Source organism: Pseudophryne corroboree, chromosome 5 (genome assembly GCF_028390025.1).
Source record: "Pseudophryne corroboree isolate aPseCor3 chromosome 5, aPseCor3.hap2, whole genome shotgun sequence".
Classification (NCBI taxonomy): Eukaryota; Metazoa; Chordata; class Amphibia; order Anura; family Myobatrachidae; genus Pseudophryne; species Pseudophryne corroboree.
In genome coordinates, this window is record NC_086448.1 from 61,461,512 (window position 1) to 61,473,817 (window position 12,306).

The 12,306-nt window shown below is 47.3% G+C and overlaps 1 protein-coding gene across 4 annotated transcripts in view; it reads right to left on the reverse strand.

Annotated features, from left to right (window-relative positions):
- The window catches only part of NSMCE2 (NSE2 (MMS21) homolog, SMC5-SMC6 complex SUMO ligase), a 461,402-nt gene that overhangs the window by 391,238 nt on the left and 57,858 nt on the right, over positions 1 to 12,306 (reverse strand). The window contains exon 1 of one of the 4 annotated variants that reach the window (XM_063921300.1): positions 4,854 to 5,003. The exons of the other annotated variants lie outside the window; for them this stretch is intronic. Within the exon in view, the coding sequence (XP_063777370.1) occupies positions 4,854 to 4,884 (31 nt within the window). The 5' untranslated portion in view covers positions 4,885 to 5,003. Of the gene's footprint in view, positions 1 to 4,853; positions 5,004 to 12,306 lie in introns of those variants that run through there. 4 annotated transcript variants of the gene reach the window in all.

A 12,306-nucleotide genomic window follows, 5' to 3' on the forward strand; every position in this document is an offset into this window, starting at 1 on the left:
ATGGTCCACGTAGATCCTTAATGCACGGACCATCTCCCGCAGAAAGGCCCGGTACCTGGAAAGCCGGGACTACAATTTCTTCATTAAGGTGGAATTTAGACACCACCTTCGGAAGATACCCAGATCTAGTTCTGAGAACTGCTTAATCTGGATTAAAAAATAAATAAAAAAAAATCAGAAATGGGGAACGACATAATAATGCCCCTAAATCGGATACTCTTCTAGCTGATGCCATAGCTAGTAGATAGAGAACTTTAGCTGTCAACCATTTAAGATCCACTTTTTTAAGTGGTTACAACGGGGCAACTTGAAGGGCTTTCAGGACTATACTTAAGTCCCAAGGCACTGTAGGAGGAACAAATGCGCAGAATTCCCTGGAAAAAAGTACGCACATCCTGTAAGATGACAATTTTCTCTTAGAACCATACAGTCAATGCCGCCACTTGCACTCTCAAGGAAGCCACTTTAAAAAAACTTTTATCCATTCCTGCCTGAAGGAATGTTAAGACCCTGGAAACTCTGAAAGACTTAGGGTCCATTTTCCGTTCACTGCACCAATGAATATAGGTTTGCCATACTCGGTGATAAATGCGAGCTGAGGAAGGTTTCCTTGCTCTGAGCATAGTTTCAATTACCTGTTGTGAGAATCCTCTTGACTTTAGGATAGAGGTTTCAAGAGCCAGTCGATCCAGATGTCTGTGATAACAAGGACCCTGCATCAGTAGATCTGGACGTTGAGGGAGCAGAAGAGGAGCATCCATCGACATTCTCTGCAGATCTGTGTACCAACGCCTTCTGGGCCAAGCCGGAGCTATTAGTAGCACGGCACCTTTCCCTTGCTTTATCTTTCTCACCACCCTGGGTAATAGGGTGATTGGAGGAAACACACAAACCAGATGAAAGTCCCATCTCACCGACAGGGCATCCACAAAGATTGCTCTGGGATTCTTTGTTCTTGACCCATATGCGAGAACTTTGTTGTTCAGAAGGGACGCCATGAGATCCATCTCTGGCAACCCCCACTTGTCTACTAGATTCTGGTAGACCTCTGGGTGTAGAGTCCATTCGCTTGCCTGAATGGCGTGTCGACTGAGAAAGTCCGCTTCCCAGTTTAGGACTCCTGGAACGAACACTGTGGACAAGGCTAGATGATGAAGTTCTGCCCACTTTAGTATGCGACTTACCTCCTTCATCGCTTTTCGGCTGCGAGTTCCTCCCTGATAGTTGAGGTACGCTACTGCTGTCGCATTGTCCGATCGGATCTGGACTGGTTTTCCCCGAAGAATGTCCTTTGCCTGAATCAATGCCATGTATATGGCCCGAAGTTCCAATATATTTATTAGCAGGCAACATTCTTCCTTGGTCCATTGCCCCTGGAAACACAATCTTCCTGACACTGCTCCCCAGCCCTGGAGACTGGCATCTGTCATCAGAATTTCCCAATCTAATATCCAAAAGGGTCTCCACTTGTCCAGATGGGATGTCTGAAGCCACCAGGCTAATGACCTTCTTACTTCTATTGTAAGAACCATAGTCTGTGTTTTTATCGTCTGATACAACCCATTCCATTTGGCAAGAATCAGACGCTGCAAAGGCCTCAAGTGGAATTTGCATACTCCACCATGTCGAATGTTGACACCATCAAACCCATAACATGCATTGCTGCGTGAATGGATACCTTTTGACTGTGTAGCAAGTCCTGAATCCTTGACTGAACCTTGGATATCTTGTTCAGAGGTAACATTACTCTCTGAAGACTTGAATCAAGTACAGCCAAGTGAGTCATCCGCTGTGATGGAACCAGAGACGATTTTGCCCAATTTATGAGCCACCCGTGCTTCTGCAGACACGTTATTGTCTATTGCAGATGACATAGGAGCAATTCCTGCGACTGTGCCAGGATTAAAAGGTCGTGAGGTATGGAAAAATTCTTATCCCCTACTGGCGGAGATAAGCTGCCATTACCACCATAATCTTGGTAAATACTCTGGGATCTGTGGCTAAACCAAATGGTAGGGCCTGGAACTGGAAATGCTGTTGGAGGAGGATAGCAAACCTGAGATAGCACTGATGGGACAATGCTATAGGAACATGTAGGTAAGCATCCTGTATATACAGGGATACCATATAATCCCCTGGCTCCAAGGCCAAAATGATGGAACGTAAAGTCTCCATGTGATACCGAGGTACCCAAATGTATTTGTTCAGCACTTTGAGATTGAGAATGAGCCGAAATGACCCATTTGGCTTCTGAACTAAAAACAGGTTGGAGTAAAAACCCTGTCCTCGTTGTGTATGAGGAACTGGAATGACTACTCCTGACTGAAGCAATTTCTGAACTGCCTCTTGCAAAGCCCTGGCCTTCGTCTCTACCCGAGATGGGCTGGTACAAAATAGCCTTCGAGGAGGGTGCTTCTTGCAGGCAAAAGTTTAACCTAGAGATACCGCTTCCTGCATCCAGGCATCTGTTGTAGACTGCTGCCAGATCTGTGCAAACTGAAGAAGTCGGCCACCCACCCTGGGATCCCCCAGGTGGAGGCCCGCACCATCAGGCTGATGGCTCATCTGTTTTCCCAACTGGTCCTCTGGTAGACCAATGCTTTTTAGTCCTACCAGACTTTTTGTATTGGGACTGCCTATCACTTTAACCTTTAGCTTTTCCTCGAGATCAAAAAGCCAGAACTTTAGGTTTGAAATTGTATGTGGAAGGAAACTTTACTTTCTTGGAGTCTGCTTTGGACGCCAAAATATCTGTCAATTCTTTACCAAAAAGAATATCTCCAAAAAAGGACAAAGATTCCAAAACCTTCTTAGATTCTGAATCAGCTTTCCACGTACGTAGCCAAACTGCTCTGCGAGCAACTATTGTTGAAGCTGATGCCATGGAGGCAATAGTACTCATATCCAATGCTGCTTCTTCCAAGAACATTGTAGCCTGTTTAATATGTGCTATATGGGAATTTTGCTCTCTAGACGCTATTGAAAAATCCCCCTCCAATGCATCAGCTCAGGCAGCTACTGCCTCTGCCATCCAAGCTGAAGCCATGGCTGGCCTTATGACCTCACCTGACAGGAAAAAAATGTTTTTTAGAAAACCATCCACCCTCCTATCCATGACATCATTTAATGGGCAGTACGGATGGTGTTATGGTTAGCATTACTGCCTCACAGCACTGAGGTCATGGGTTCGATTCCCACCATGGCCCCAACTGTGTGGAGTTTGTATATTCTCCCCGTACTTGCGTGGGTTTCCTCCGGGTACTCAGGTTTCCTCCCACAATCCAAAAATATACTGGTAGGTTAATTGGCTCTCAACAAAATTACCCTAGGCGTGAATGTGTCTGCGCCTAGGGTAATTGAGGATCGGAATAAACAAAACTGACAAAAATATAGTAAAGTCAGCAATCACAATAGCAGTTAGTCACATGTTATACATTAGTATAATAAGCAATATGAGCACATCATCAAATACATTTTAAGTATGTAGGAGAACATATTACTGAATCATGTTTAAACAGCTCTACCGTATTCAGACGCTTTGCGAAAGAAACAGTAGATGTATATGCATACATTTGCAATAGGCACTTATCTAACTATTCATACTCAAAAAGTTAGATAGAGACGTAGTGCTGTATTACCTGTACTCAGAGTGGGATACAGGGAGACTCACCTCGCTTCGAGGACCGATCAATACGTTAGCGAACGCAGAGTGGATCCACACGCTACTAGTGTACACTGCCGCTTCATGAACCTATAGTGAACACAGACGCACCAGTCACACCGCCGCCTATGCTGTGACTGGGTCACCTTTGTGTACATCGGGAAACATTTCATGGCGGGAGACTCGGAGAAAACTGGTCATGAATTAGGGGGAGGGGCGACCAGGAGAGCGTCTGACTCCCCACTGCTGACATCAACCCTAGGGATCGCAGCCTCTTACTATTCCTGGAGCCTATGATCCCTAAGGCCTAGCGCTGGTGCACCCAAGGTGGCAGCTGCGTCAGCGACTGTTTGGTAGTCTCCTCCCAAAACAGTGCGGCTTTGTCTGTATTCCCCTTCTAAGCGGAACCGATGCCTTACCTTCTCCCCGTGCTCCGGCCACAGCCTGGTAACGTCTGCTGGACCTACTAGTATATCTGACACAGACGCTCGCCAAAACAGCACTGTACTCGTGGGTAAGCATTGTCGCGACCCGGCGGAGAGATGTTGGAGCGACTCTTTCTAAGGTACGTATAAGATGATGTTTAGAAAGATTGCTCAGAAAAAACAGTAAGACTATAAAAAATAAAATAAGAAAGCTTAGGGCTGCTAACCAGCAGCCCTCTGACCATGGTCCGACTCCTGCCGCACCAAACAAAAAACTGATTTGCCTGAGCAAGGAGGTGGTGATATATGGACGGGCCCGTTGCATGCTGGGAGGCCAGAAAGCTTTGACCGATTGGTGCAAATCCGCTGTCGCTTCATCATATCCCATTGTTATCCTGTGGATAACATGTGGACCCCGCCGGAGAAAAAGTATATACAGTACAGTAGATATATATGCTTTGCTAGTTTACTGTATATACAACAGCATGTGTAATACAATTGTGGTTTATGGTCAAACTGAGCATAAATTCTGAATAACAGAAACATAACGCGGATTATTAATGTTGCGCAGACTGTGCGTTGGCAGCAGATGGTCGGATGAGACGCAGCCAATAACTCGGATAATAATCTGCATGTGCCAGACACATTTTCAGCATTCTGCTACGCATCTGTCCAAGTATCATCTCAGGCTTTACTACACACAGACAAGTAACTGCAAACCTCTCGCCATTATATAAAGTACAGCATGAGACCGTATACACACTCACTGCATAATGGTGGGGTACGACGGGTCAACATACAGAAAGATGATGTGAGAATGTCGACATATCGTTCCTGGTGGCTGTGTCGACTCAACTGCTCCCGACAATTGCATCGGCTCCAGAGGAGTCATCCGTGTCCCAACTCTCAGTTCTGATGGAGTCCTCTGATGGAGCAGCGTTCCGGTGAGAACTCCGTCCCTATCCCTCCCTCTAGTGCGCAACCCTAACCTTCCCTCACAAACCCCCTCCCCCCCATAGCCTAACCCTCCCCCTAGTGCCTAACACTAATCATCCTGTCCCGCAGCCTATCCCTAATGTCGGCAATTTCACACGCCAGCATTTGTAATTTGACACTGTGAGGACATGTTGACTTTATTATGACTGTCAACACTGTTATAACTGCCATGTAATGATCTCATATAATGATCTCTCTGCCCAAATAATAAGAAAAGAAGTTGCTTGCGAGACATCAGGCTCAGGACTGGAGTGTGTTACACATCCACTGTAGAGTAATCGTGACTCCTGGTGAACTGTGTAATACTGGGGTGAATGATACAACGGACGTCACCTAAGTGAATAGATTTCCTACCAAGGAGTAACTTTGTGGCGCTTGTACGTCCTGCCTGTGGGATCATACAGGTAGGTTATGTGTGTGCGTTTTTGCATACCAGTTTGGCAATACAGGTTGAGTATCCCATATCCAAATACGGAATATTCCGAAATACGGAATTTTTGGAGTGAGTGAGAGTGAGTTAGTGAAACCTTTGTTTTCTGATGGCTCAATGTACACAAACTTTGTTTAATACCCAAATTTATAAAAAATATTGTATTAATTGACCTTCAGGCTATGTGTATAAGGCAGGGCTGGCCAAACCGGTCCTCGAGATCTACCAACAGTGCATGTTTTCCAGGCCTCCTGGAGATCTGTAGAATTGTCAGTTAGGAATGAATGCAGCACATCTTAATTAGTAATGACTACACCTGTGCAACAGGTAGGTGGTCTGGAAAATAAGAATTTACTCACCGGTAATTCTATTTCTCGTAGTCCGTAGTGGATGCTGGGAACTCCGTAAGGACCATGGGGAATAGCGGGCTCCGAAGGAGGCTGGGCACTCTAGAAAGATTTCAGACTACCTGGTGTGCACTGGCTCCTCCCCCTATGACCCTCCTCCAAGCCTCAGTTAGGATACCGTGCCCGGACGAGCGTACACAATAAGGAAGGATTTTGAATCCCGGGTAAGACTCATACCAGCCACACCAATCACACCGTACAACTCGTGATATGAAACCCAGTTAACAGTATGAAACAACTGAGCCTTTCAACAGATGGCTCAACAATAACCCGATTTAGTTAACCATAACTATGTACAAGTATTGCAGATAAACCGCACTTGGGATGGGCGCCCAGCATCCACTACGGACTACGAGAAATAGAATTACCGGTGAGTAAATTCTTATTTTCTCTGACGTCCTAGTGGATGCTGGGAACTCCGTAAGGACCATGGGGATTATACCAAAGCTCCCAAACGGGCGGGAGAGTGCGGATGACTCTGCAACACCGAATGAGAGAACTCCAGGTCCTCCTCAGCCAGGGTATCAAATTTATAGAATTTTGCAAACGTGTTTGCCCCTGACCAAGTAGCAGCTCGGCAAAGTTGTAAAGCCGAGACCCCTCGGGCAGCCGCCCAAGATGAGCCCACCTTCCTTGTGGAATGGGCATTGACAGATTTTGGCTGTGGCAGGCCTGCCACAGAATGTGCAAGTTGAATTGTACTACAAATCCAACGAGCAATAGTCTGCTTAGAAGCAGGAGCACCCAGCTTGTTGGGTGCATATAGGATAAACAGCGAGTCAGATTTTCTGACTCCAGCCGTCCTGAAAACATATATTTTCAGGGCCCTGACCACGTCTAACAACTTGGAGTCCTCCAAGTCCCTAGTGGCCGCAGGCACCACAATAGGCTGGTTCAAATGAAACGCTGACACCACCTTAGGGAGAAACTGGGGACGAGTCCTCAATTCTGCCCTATCCATATGGAAAATCAGATAAGGGCTTTTATAAGACAAAGCCGCCAATTCTGATACTCGCCTGGCAGAAGCCAAGGCCAATAACATGACCACCTTCCACGTGAGATATTTCAGATCCACGGTTTTTAGTGGTTCAAACCAATGTGATTTTAAGAAACTCAACACCACGTTGAGATCCCAAGGTGCCACAGGAGGCACATGTGGGGGCTGAATATGCAGCACTCCCTTTACAAATGTCTGAACTTCAGGTACTGAAGCTAGTTCTTTCTGAAAGAAAATCGATAGAGCCGAGATCTGTACCTTAATGGAACCCAGTTTTAGGCCCATATTCACTCCTGCTTGCAGGAAATGCAGAAATCGACCTAGTTGAAATTCCTCAGTTGGGGCCTTTTCGGCCTCACACCATGCAACATATTTCCGCCATATGCGGTGATAATGATTTGCTGTAACCTCTTTCCTGGCTTTAATAAGCGTAGGAATGACTTCCTCCGGAATGCCCTTTTTTTTTTCAGGATCCGGCGTTCAACCGCCATGCCGTCAAACGCAGCCGCGGTAAGTCTTGGAACAGACAGGGCCCCTGCTGTAGCAGGTCTTGTCTTAGCGGCAGAGGCCACGGGTCCTCTGAGATCATCTCTTGAAGTTCCGGGTACCATGTTCTTCTTGGCCAATCCGGAACCACGAGAATTGTGTTTACTCCTCGCTTTCTTATTATTCTCAATACCTTTGGTATGAGAGGCAGCGGAGGGAACACATAAACTGACTGGTACACCCATGGTGTCACTAGAGCGTCCACAGCTATCGCTTGAGGGTCTCTTGACCTGGCGCAATACCTCTCTAGTTTTTTGTTTAGGCGGGACGCCATCATGTCCACCTGTGGACGATCCCACTGATGTACAATCATTTGGAAGACTTCTGGATGAAGTCCCCACTCTCCCGGGTGGAGGTCGTGTCTGCTGAGGAAGTCTGCTTCCCAGTTGTCCACTCCCGGAATGAACACTGCTGACAGTGCTAGTACATGATTTTCCGCCCATCGGAGAATTCTTGTGGCTTCTGTCATTGCCATCCTGCTTCTTGTGCCGCCCTGTCGATTCACATGGGCGACTGCCGTGATGTTGTCTGACTGGATCAGCACCGGCTGGTGTAGGAGCAGGGATTTTGCTTGACTTAGGGCATTGTAGATGGCCCTTAGTTCCAGAATATTTATGTGAAGGGAAGTCTCCTGACTTGTCCATAGTCCTTGGAAGTTTCTTCCCTTTGTGACTGCCCCCCAGCCTCGCAGGCTGGCATCCGTGGTCACCAGGACCCAGTCCTGAATGCCGAATCTGCGACCCTCCAGAAGATGAGCACTCTGCAGCCACCACAGAAGAGACACCCTGGTTCTTGCAGACAGGGTTATCAAGCGATGCATCTGAAGATGCGATCCGGACCACTTGTCCAACAGGTCCCACTGAAAGATTCTGGCATGGAACCTGCCGAATGGAATTGCTTCGTAAGAAGCTACCATCTTTCCCAAGACCCGCGTGCAGTGATGCACCGATACCTGTTTTGGTTTCAGGAGGTCTCTGACTAGAGAAGACAACTCCCTGGCTTTCTCCTCCGGGAGCAACACTTTTTTCTGGACTGTGTCCAGAATCATCCCCAGGAACAGTAGACGTGTCGTCGGGACCAGCTGTGACTTTGGGATATTCAGAATCCAGCCGTGCTGGTGTAGCACCTCCTGAGATAGTGCTACTCCCACCAACAACTGTTCTTTGGACCGTGCCTTTATTAGGAGATCGTCCAAGTACGGGATAATTAAAACTCCCTTTCTTCGAAGGAGTATCATCATTTCCGCCATAACCTTGGTAAATACCCTTGGTGCCGTGGAGAGTCCAAACGGCAGCGTCTGGAATTGGTAATGGCAATCCTGTACCACAAATCTGAGGTACTCCTGGTGAGGATGGTAAATGGGGACATGCAGGTAAGCATCCTTGATGTCCAGGGAAACCATGTAATCCCCCTCGTCCAGGCTTGCAATAACCGCCCTGAGCGATTCCATCTTGAACTTGAATTTTTTTATGTACATGTTCAAGGATTTCAAATTTAAAATGGGTCTCACCGAACCGTCCGGCTTCGGTACCACAAATAGTGTGGAATAGTAACCCCGGCCTTGTTGAAGTAGGGGTACCTTGATTATCACCTGCTGGGAATACAGCTTGTGAATTGCCGCTAGCACCGCCTCCCTGTCTGAGGGAGCAATCGGCAAGGCAGATTTTAGGAACCGGTGGGGTGGAGCCGCCTCGAATTCCAGCATGTATCCCTGAGATACTACTTGAAGGATCCAGGGATCCACCTGTGAGCGAGCCCACTGATCGCTGAAATTTCTGAGGCGGGCCCCCACCGTACCTGGCTCCACCTGTGGAGCCCCACCGTCATGCGGCGGACTTGGAAGAGGAAGCGGGGGAGGACTTTTGTTCCTGGGAACCTGCTGTCTGTTGCAGCCTTTTTCCCCTACCTCTGCCTCTAGACAGAAAAGACCCTCCTTTTCCACGCTTGCTTTTCTGGGTCCGAAAGGACTGAACCTGATAAAATGGCGCCTTCTTAGGCTGTGAGGGAACATGGGGTAAAAATGCTGACTTCCCAGATGTTGCTGTGGAAACTAGGTCGGAGAGACCATCCCCAAATAATTCCTCCCTTTTATAAGGCAAAACTTCCATGTGCCTCTTGGAATCTGCATCTCCCGTCCACTGACGAGTCCATAAGCATCTCCTAGCAGAGATAGACAATGCACTTACTTTAGATGCCAGCCGGCAAATTTCCCTCTGTGCATCTCTCATATATAAGACTGAATCTTTTATATGGTCAATCGTTAGCAGAATGGTGTCTCTGTCTAGTGTGTCAATATTTTTTGACAAACGTGTGAGCGCTTTATCCACTCTAGGTGGTGTTTCCCAACGTGACCTATCCTCTGGCGGGAAAGGGAACGCCATTAGTACCTTCTTAGGAATTACAAATTTTTTATCAGGGAAAAGCCACGCTTCTTCACACACTTCATTTAGTTCATCTGATGGGGGAAAAACTACGGGTAGTTTTTTCTCCCCAAACATAATACCCTTTTTTGTGGTACCTGGATGTAAATCAGAAATGTTTAACACCTCTTTCATTGCCTCAATCATGCAGTGAATGGCCCTGACAGGCATTCGGTTTGACTCATCGTCGTCGACACTTATCAGTATCTGTGTCGACATCCGGGTCTGCAAACTGAGGTAGCGGGCGTTTTAGAGCCCCTGACGACCCCTGAGGCACCTGGACAGGCACGAGCTGAGATCCCGGCTGTCCCACATTTGGCATGTCGTCAAATTTCTTATGTAAAGAATCTATACGTGCACTCATTTCTTTCCATAAGTTCATCCACTCGGGTGTCTGCCCCGCAGGGGGTGACGTCCCTTCAAAATGCATCTGCTCCGCCTCCACCTCATTATCCTCATCAAACATGTCGACACAGCCGTACCGACACACCCCACACACACAGGGAATGCTCAACAGAGGACAGGACCCACAAAAAGCCCTTTGGGGGGACAGAGTGAGAGTATGCCAGCACACACCAGAGCGCTATATATATACAGGGACTAACTGAGTTATGTCCCTAATAGCTGCTTTTCATATAATATATGTATATATACTGCCAAATTTAATGCCCCCCCTCTCTTTTCCCTCTTACTGTTACTGTATATTGCAGGGAAGAGCCAGGGAGCTTCCCTCCAGCCGAGCTGTGAGGGAAAAATGGCGCCAGTGTGCTGAGGAGATAGGCTCCGCCCCTTTTTCGCGGCCTATTCTCCCGCTTTTTATGGAATTCTGGCAGGGGTATTTACCTCATATATAGCCTCTGGGGTTATATATTGAGGTATTTTAGCCAGCCAAGGTGTTATTATTGCTGCCTCAGGGCGCCCCCCCCCAGCGCCCTGCACCCTCAGTGACCGGAGTGTGAAGTGTGAGAGGAGCAATGGCGCACAGCTGCAGTGCTGTGCGCTACCTTGGTGAAGACAGTCTTCATGCCGCCGATTTTCCGGACCATCTTCTTGCTTCTGGCTCTGTAAGGGGGACGGCGGCGCGGCTCCGGGACTGAACACCAAGGACTGGGCCTGCGGTCGATCCCTCTGGAGCTAATGGTGTCCAGTAGCCTAAGAAGCCCAATCCGGCTGCAAGCAGGCGAGTTCGCTTCTTCTCCCCTTAGTCCCTCGCTGCAGTGAGCCTGTTGCCAGCAGGTCTCACTGAAAATAAAAAACCTAAGTCTATTCTTTCTAAGAGCTCAGGAGAGCCCCTAGTGTGCATCCAACCTCGGCCGGGCACGAATTCTAACTGAGGCTTGGAGGAGGGTCATGGTGGGAGGAGCCAGTGCACACCAGGTAGTCTGAAATCTTTCTAGAGTGCCCAGCCTCCTTCGGAGCCCGCTATTCCCCATGGTCCTTACGGAGTTCCCAGCATCCACTAGGACGTCAGAGAAAATATGTACTGTTGGTAGATCTCGAGGACCGGTTTGGCCAGCCTTGGTATAAGGTGTATATGAAACATAAATGAATTGTGTGTATGTACCCAAACTTTGTTTAATGCCCAGTTATTAAAAATATTAGCTAAAATGACCTTCAGGCTGTGTGTATAAGGTGTATATGAAACATAACTGCATTCTGTGCTTTGACTTGGGTAACATGGCCAAGATATCTCATCATCGTATGCAATTATCCCAAAATACTGAAAAATCCGATATCCAAAATACTTCTGGTCCCAAGCATTTTGGATAAGGGAGACTCAACCTGTATATATTAATGGAGGGTTATATACTAATATTTTACTATATACATTCAGCATGTGACCTGCACCCACACAATGGTTGAGGGAGTTAAAGCATCTCTGTCAGTCATCAACTTTGGATGTGAAGATAGAAGGGGGAAGACTATAGTAGCCAGACGTCTGGTCTTCTAATTAACAGGTATCATCAAAAGACAAAACAAAATGATAGTCCTAATAACAGACGGCATACTTACACCACTCACCTTACTCAGCACTAGACATGGATCTCTGTATTCAGCAGGTCACAAGGCTTACCAATAATGGGGACATTTACTGGATCACACAGGCGGCACACATGCCAAGACTAACGCACCTCCAATCCAGGGAACAAACCAATCCCGACTGAGAAGTGTTACAGGTTGCAACCAATCGCATGCTAGCTATCACTTGTCACGCATTCTAGAAAAGATAGATAGCTTACATAGTATTCGTTGCTATAGGCAATACCTCCACATTTTAGAAATTTTGTAAAATATACCCCATAGCGCTCAGTCACTCTCATCGTGAAGGGGTAACAATTCCCTGTAGCATATGGGCCTGATTAACCACAAAAAACAGGGCTGTACTACACCCGGAGTGGGGTTATAAAACAGGGCCTTGTACCA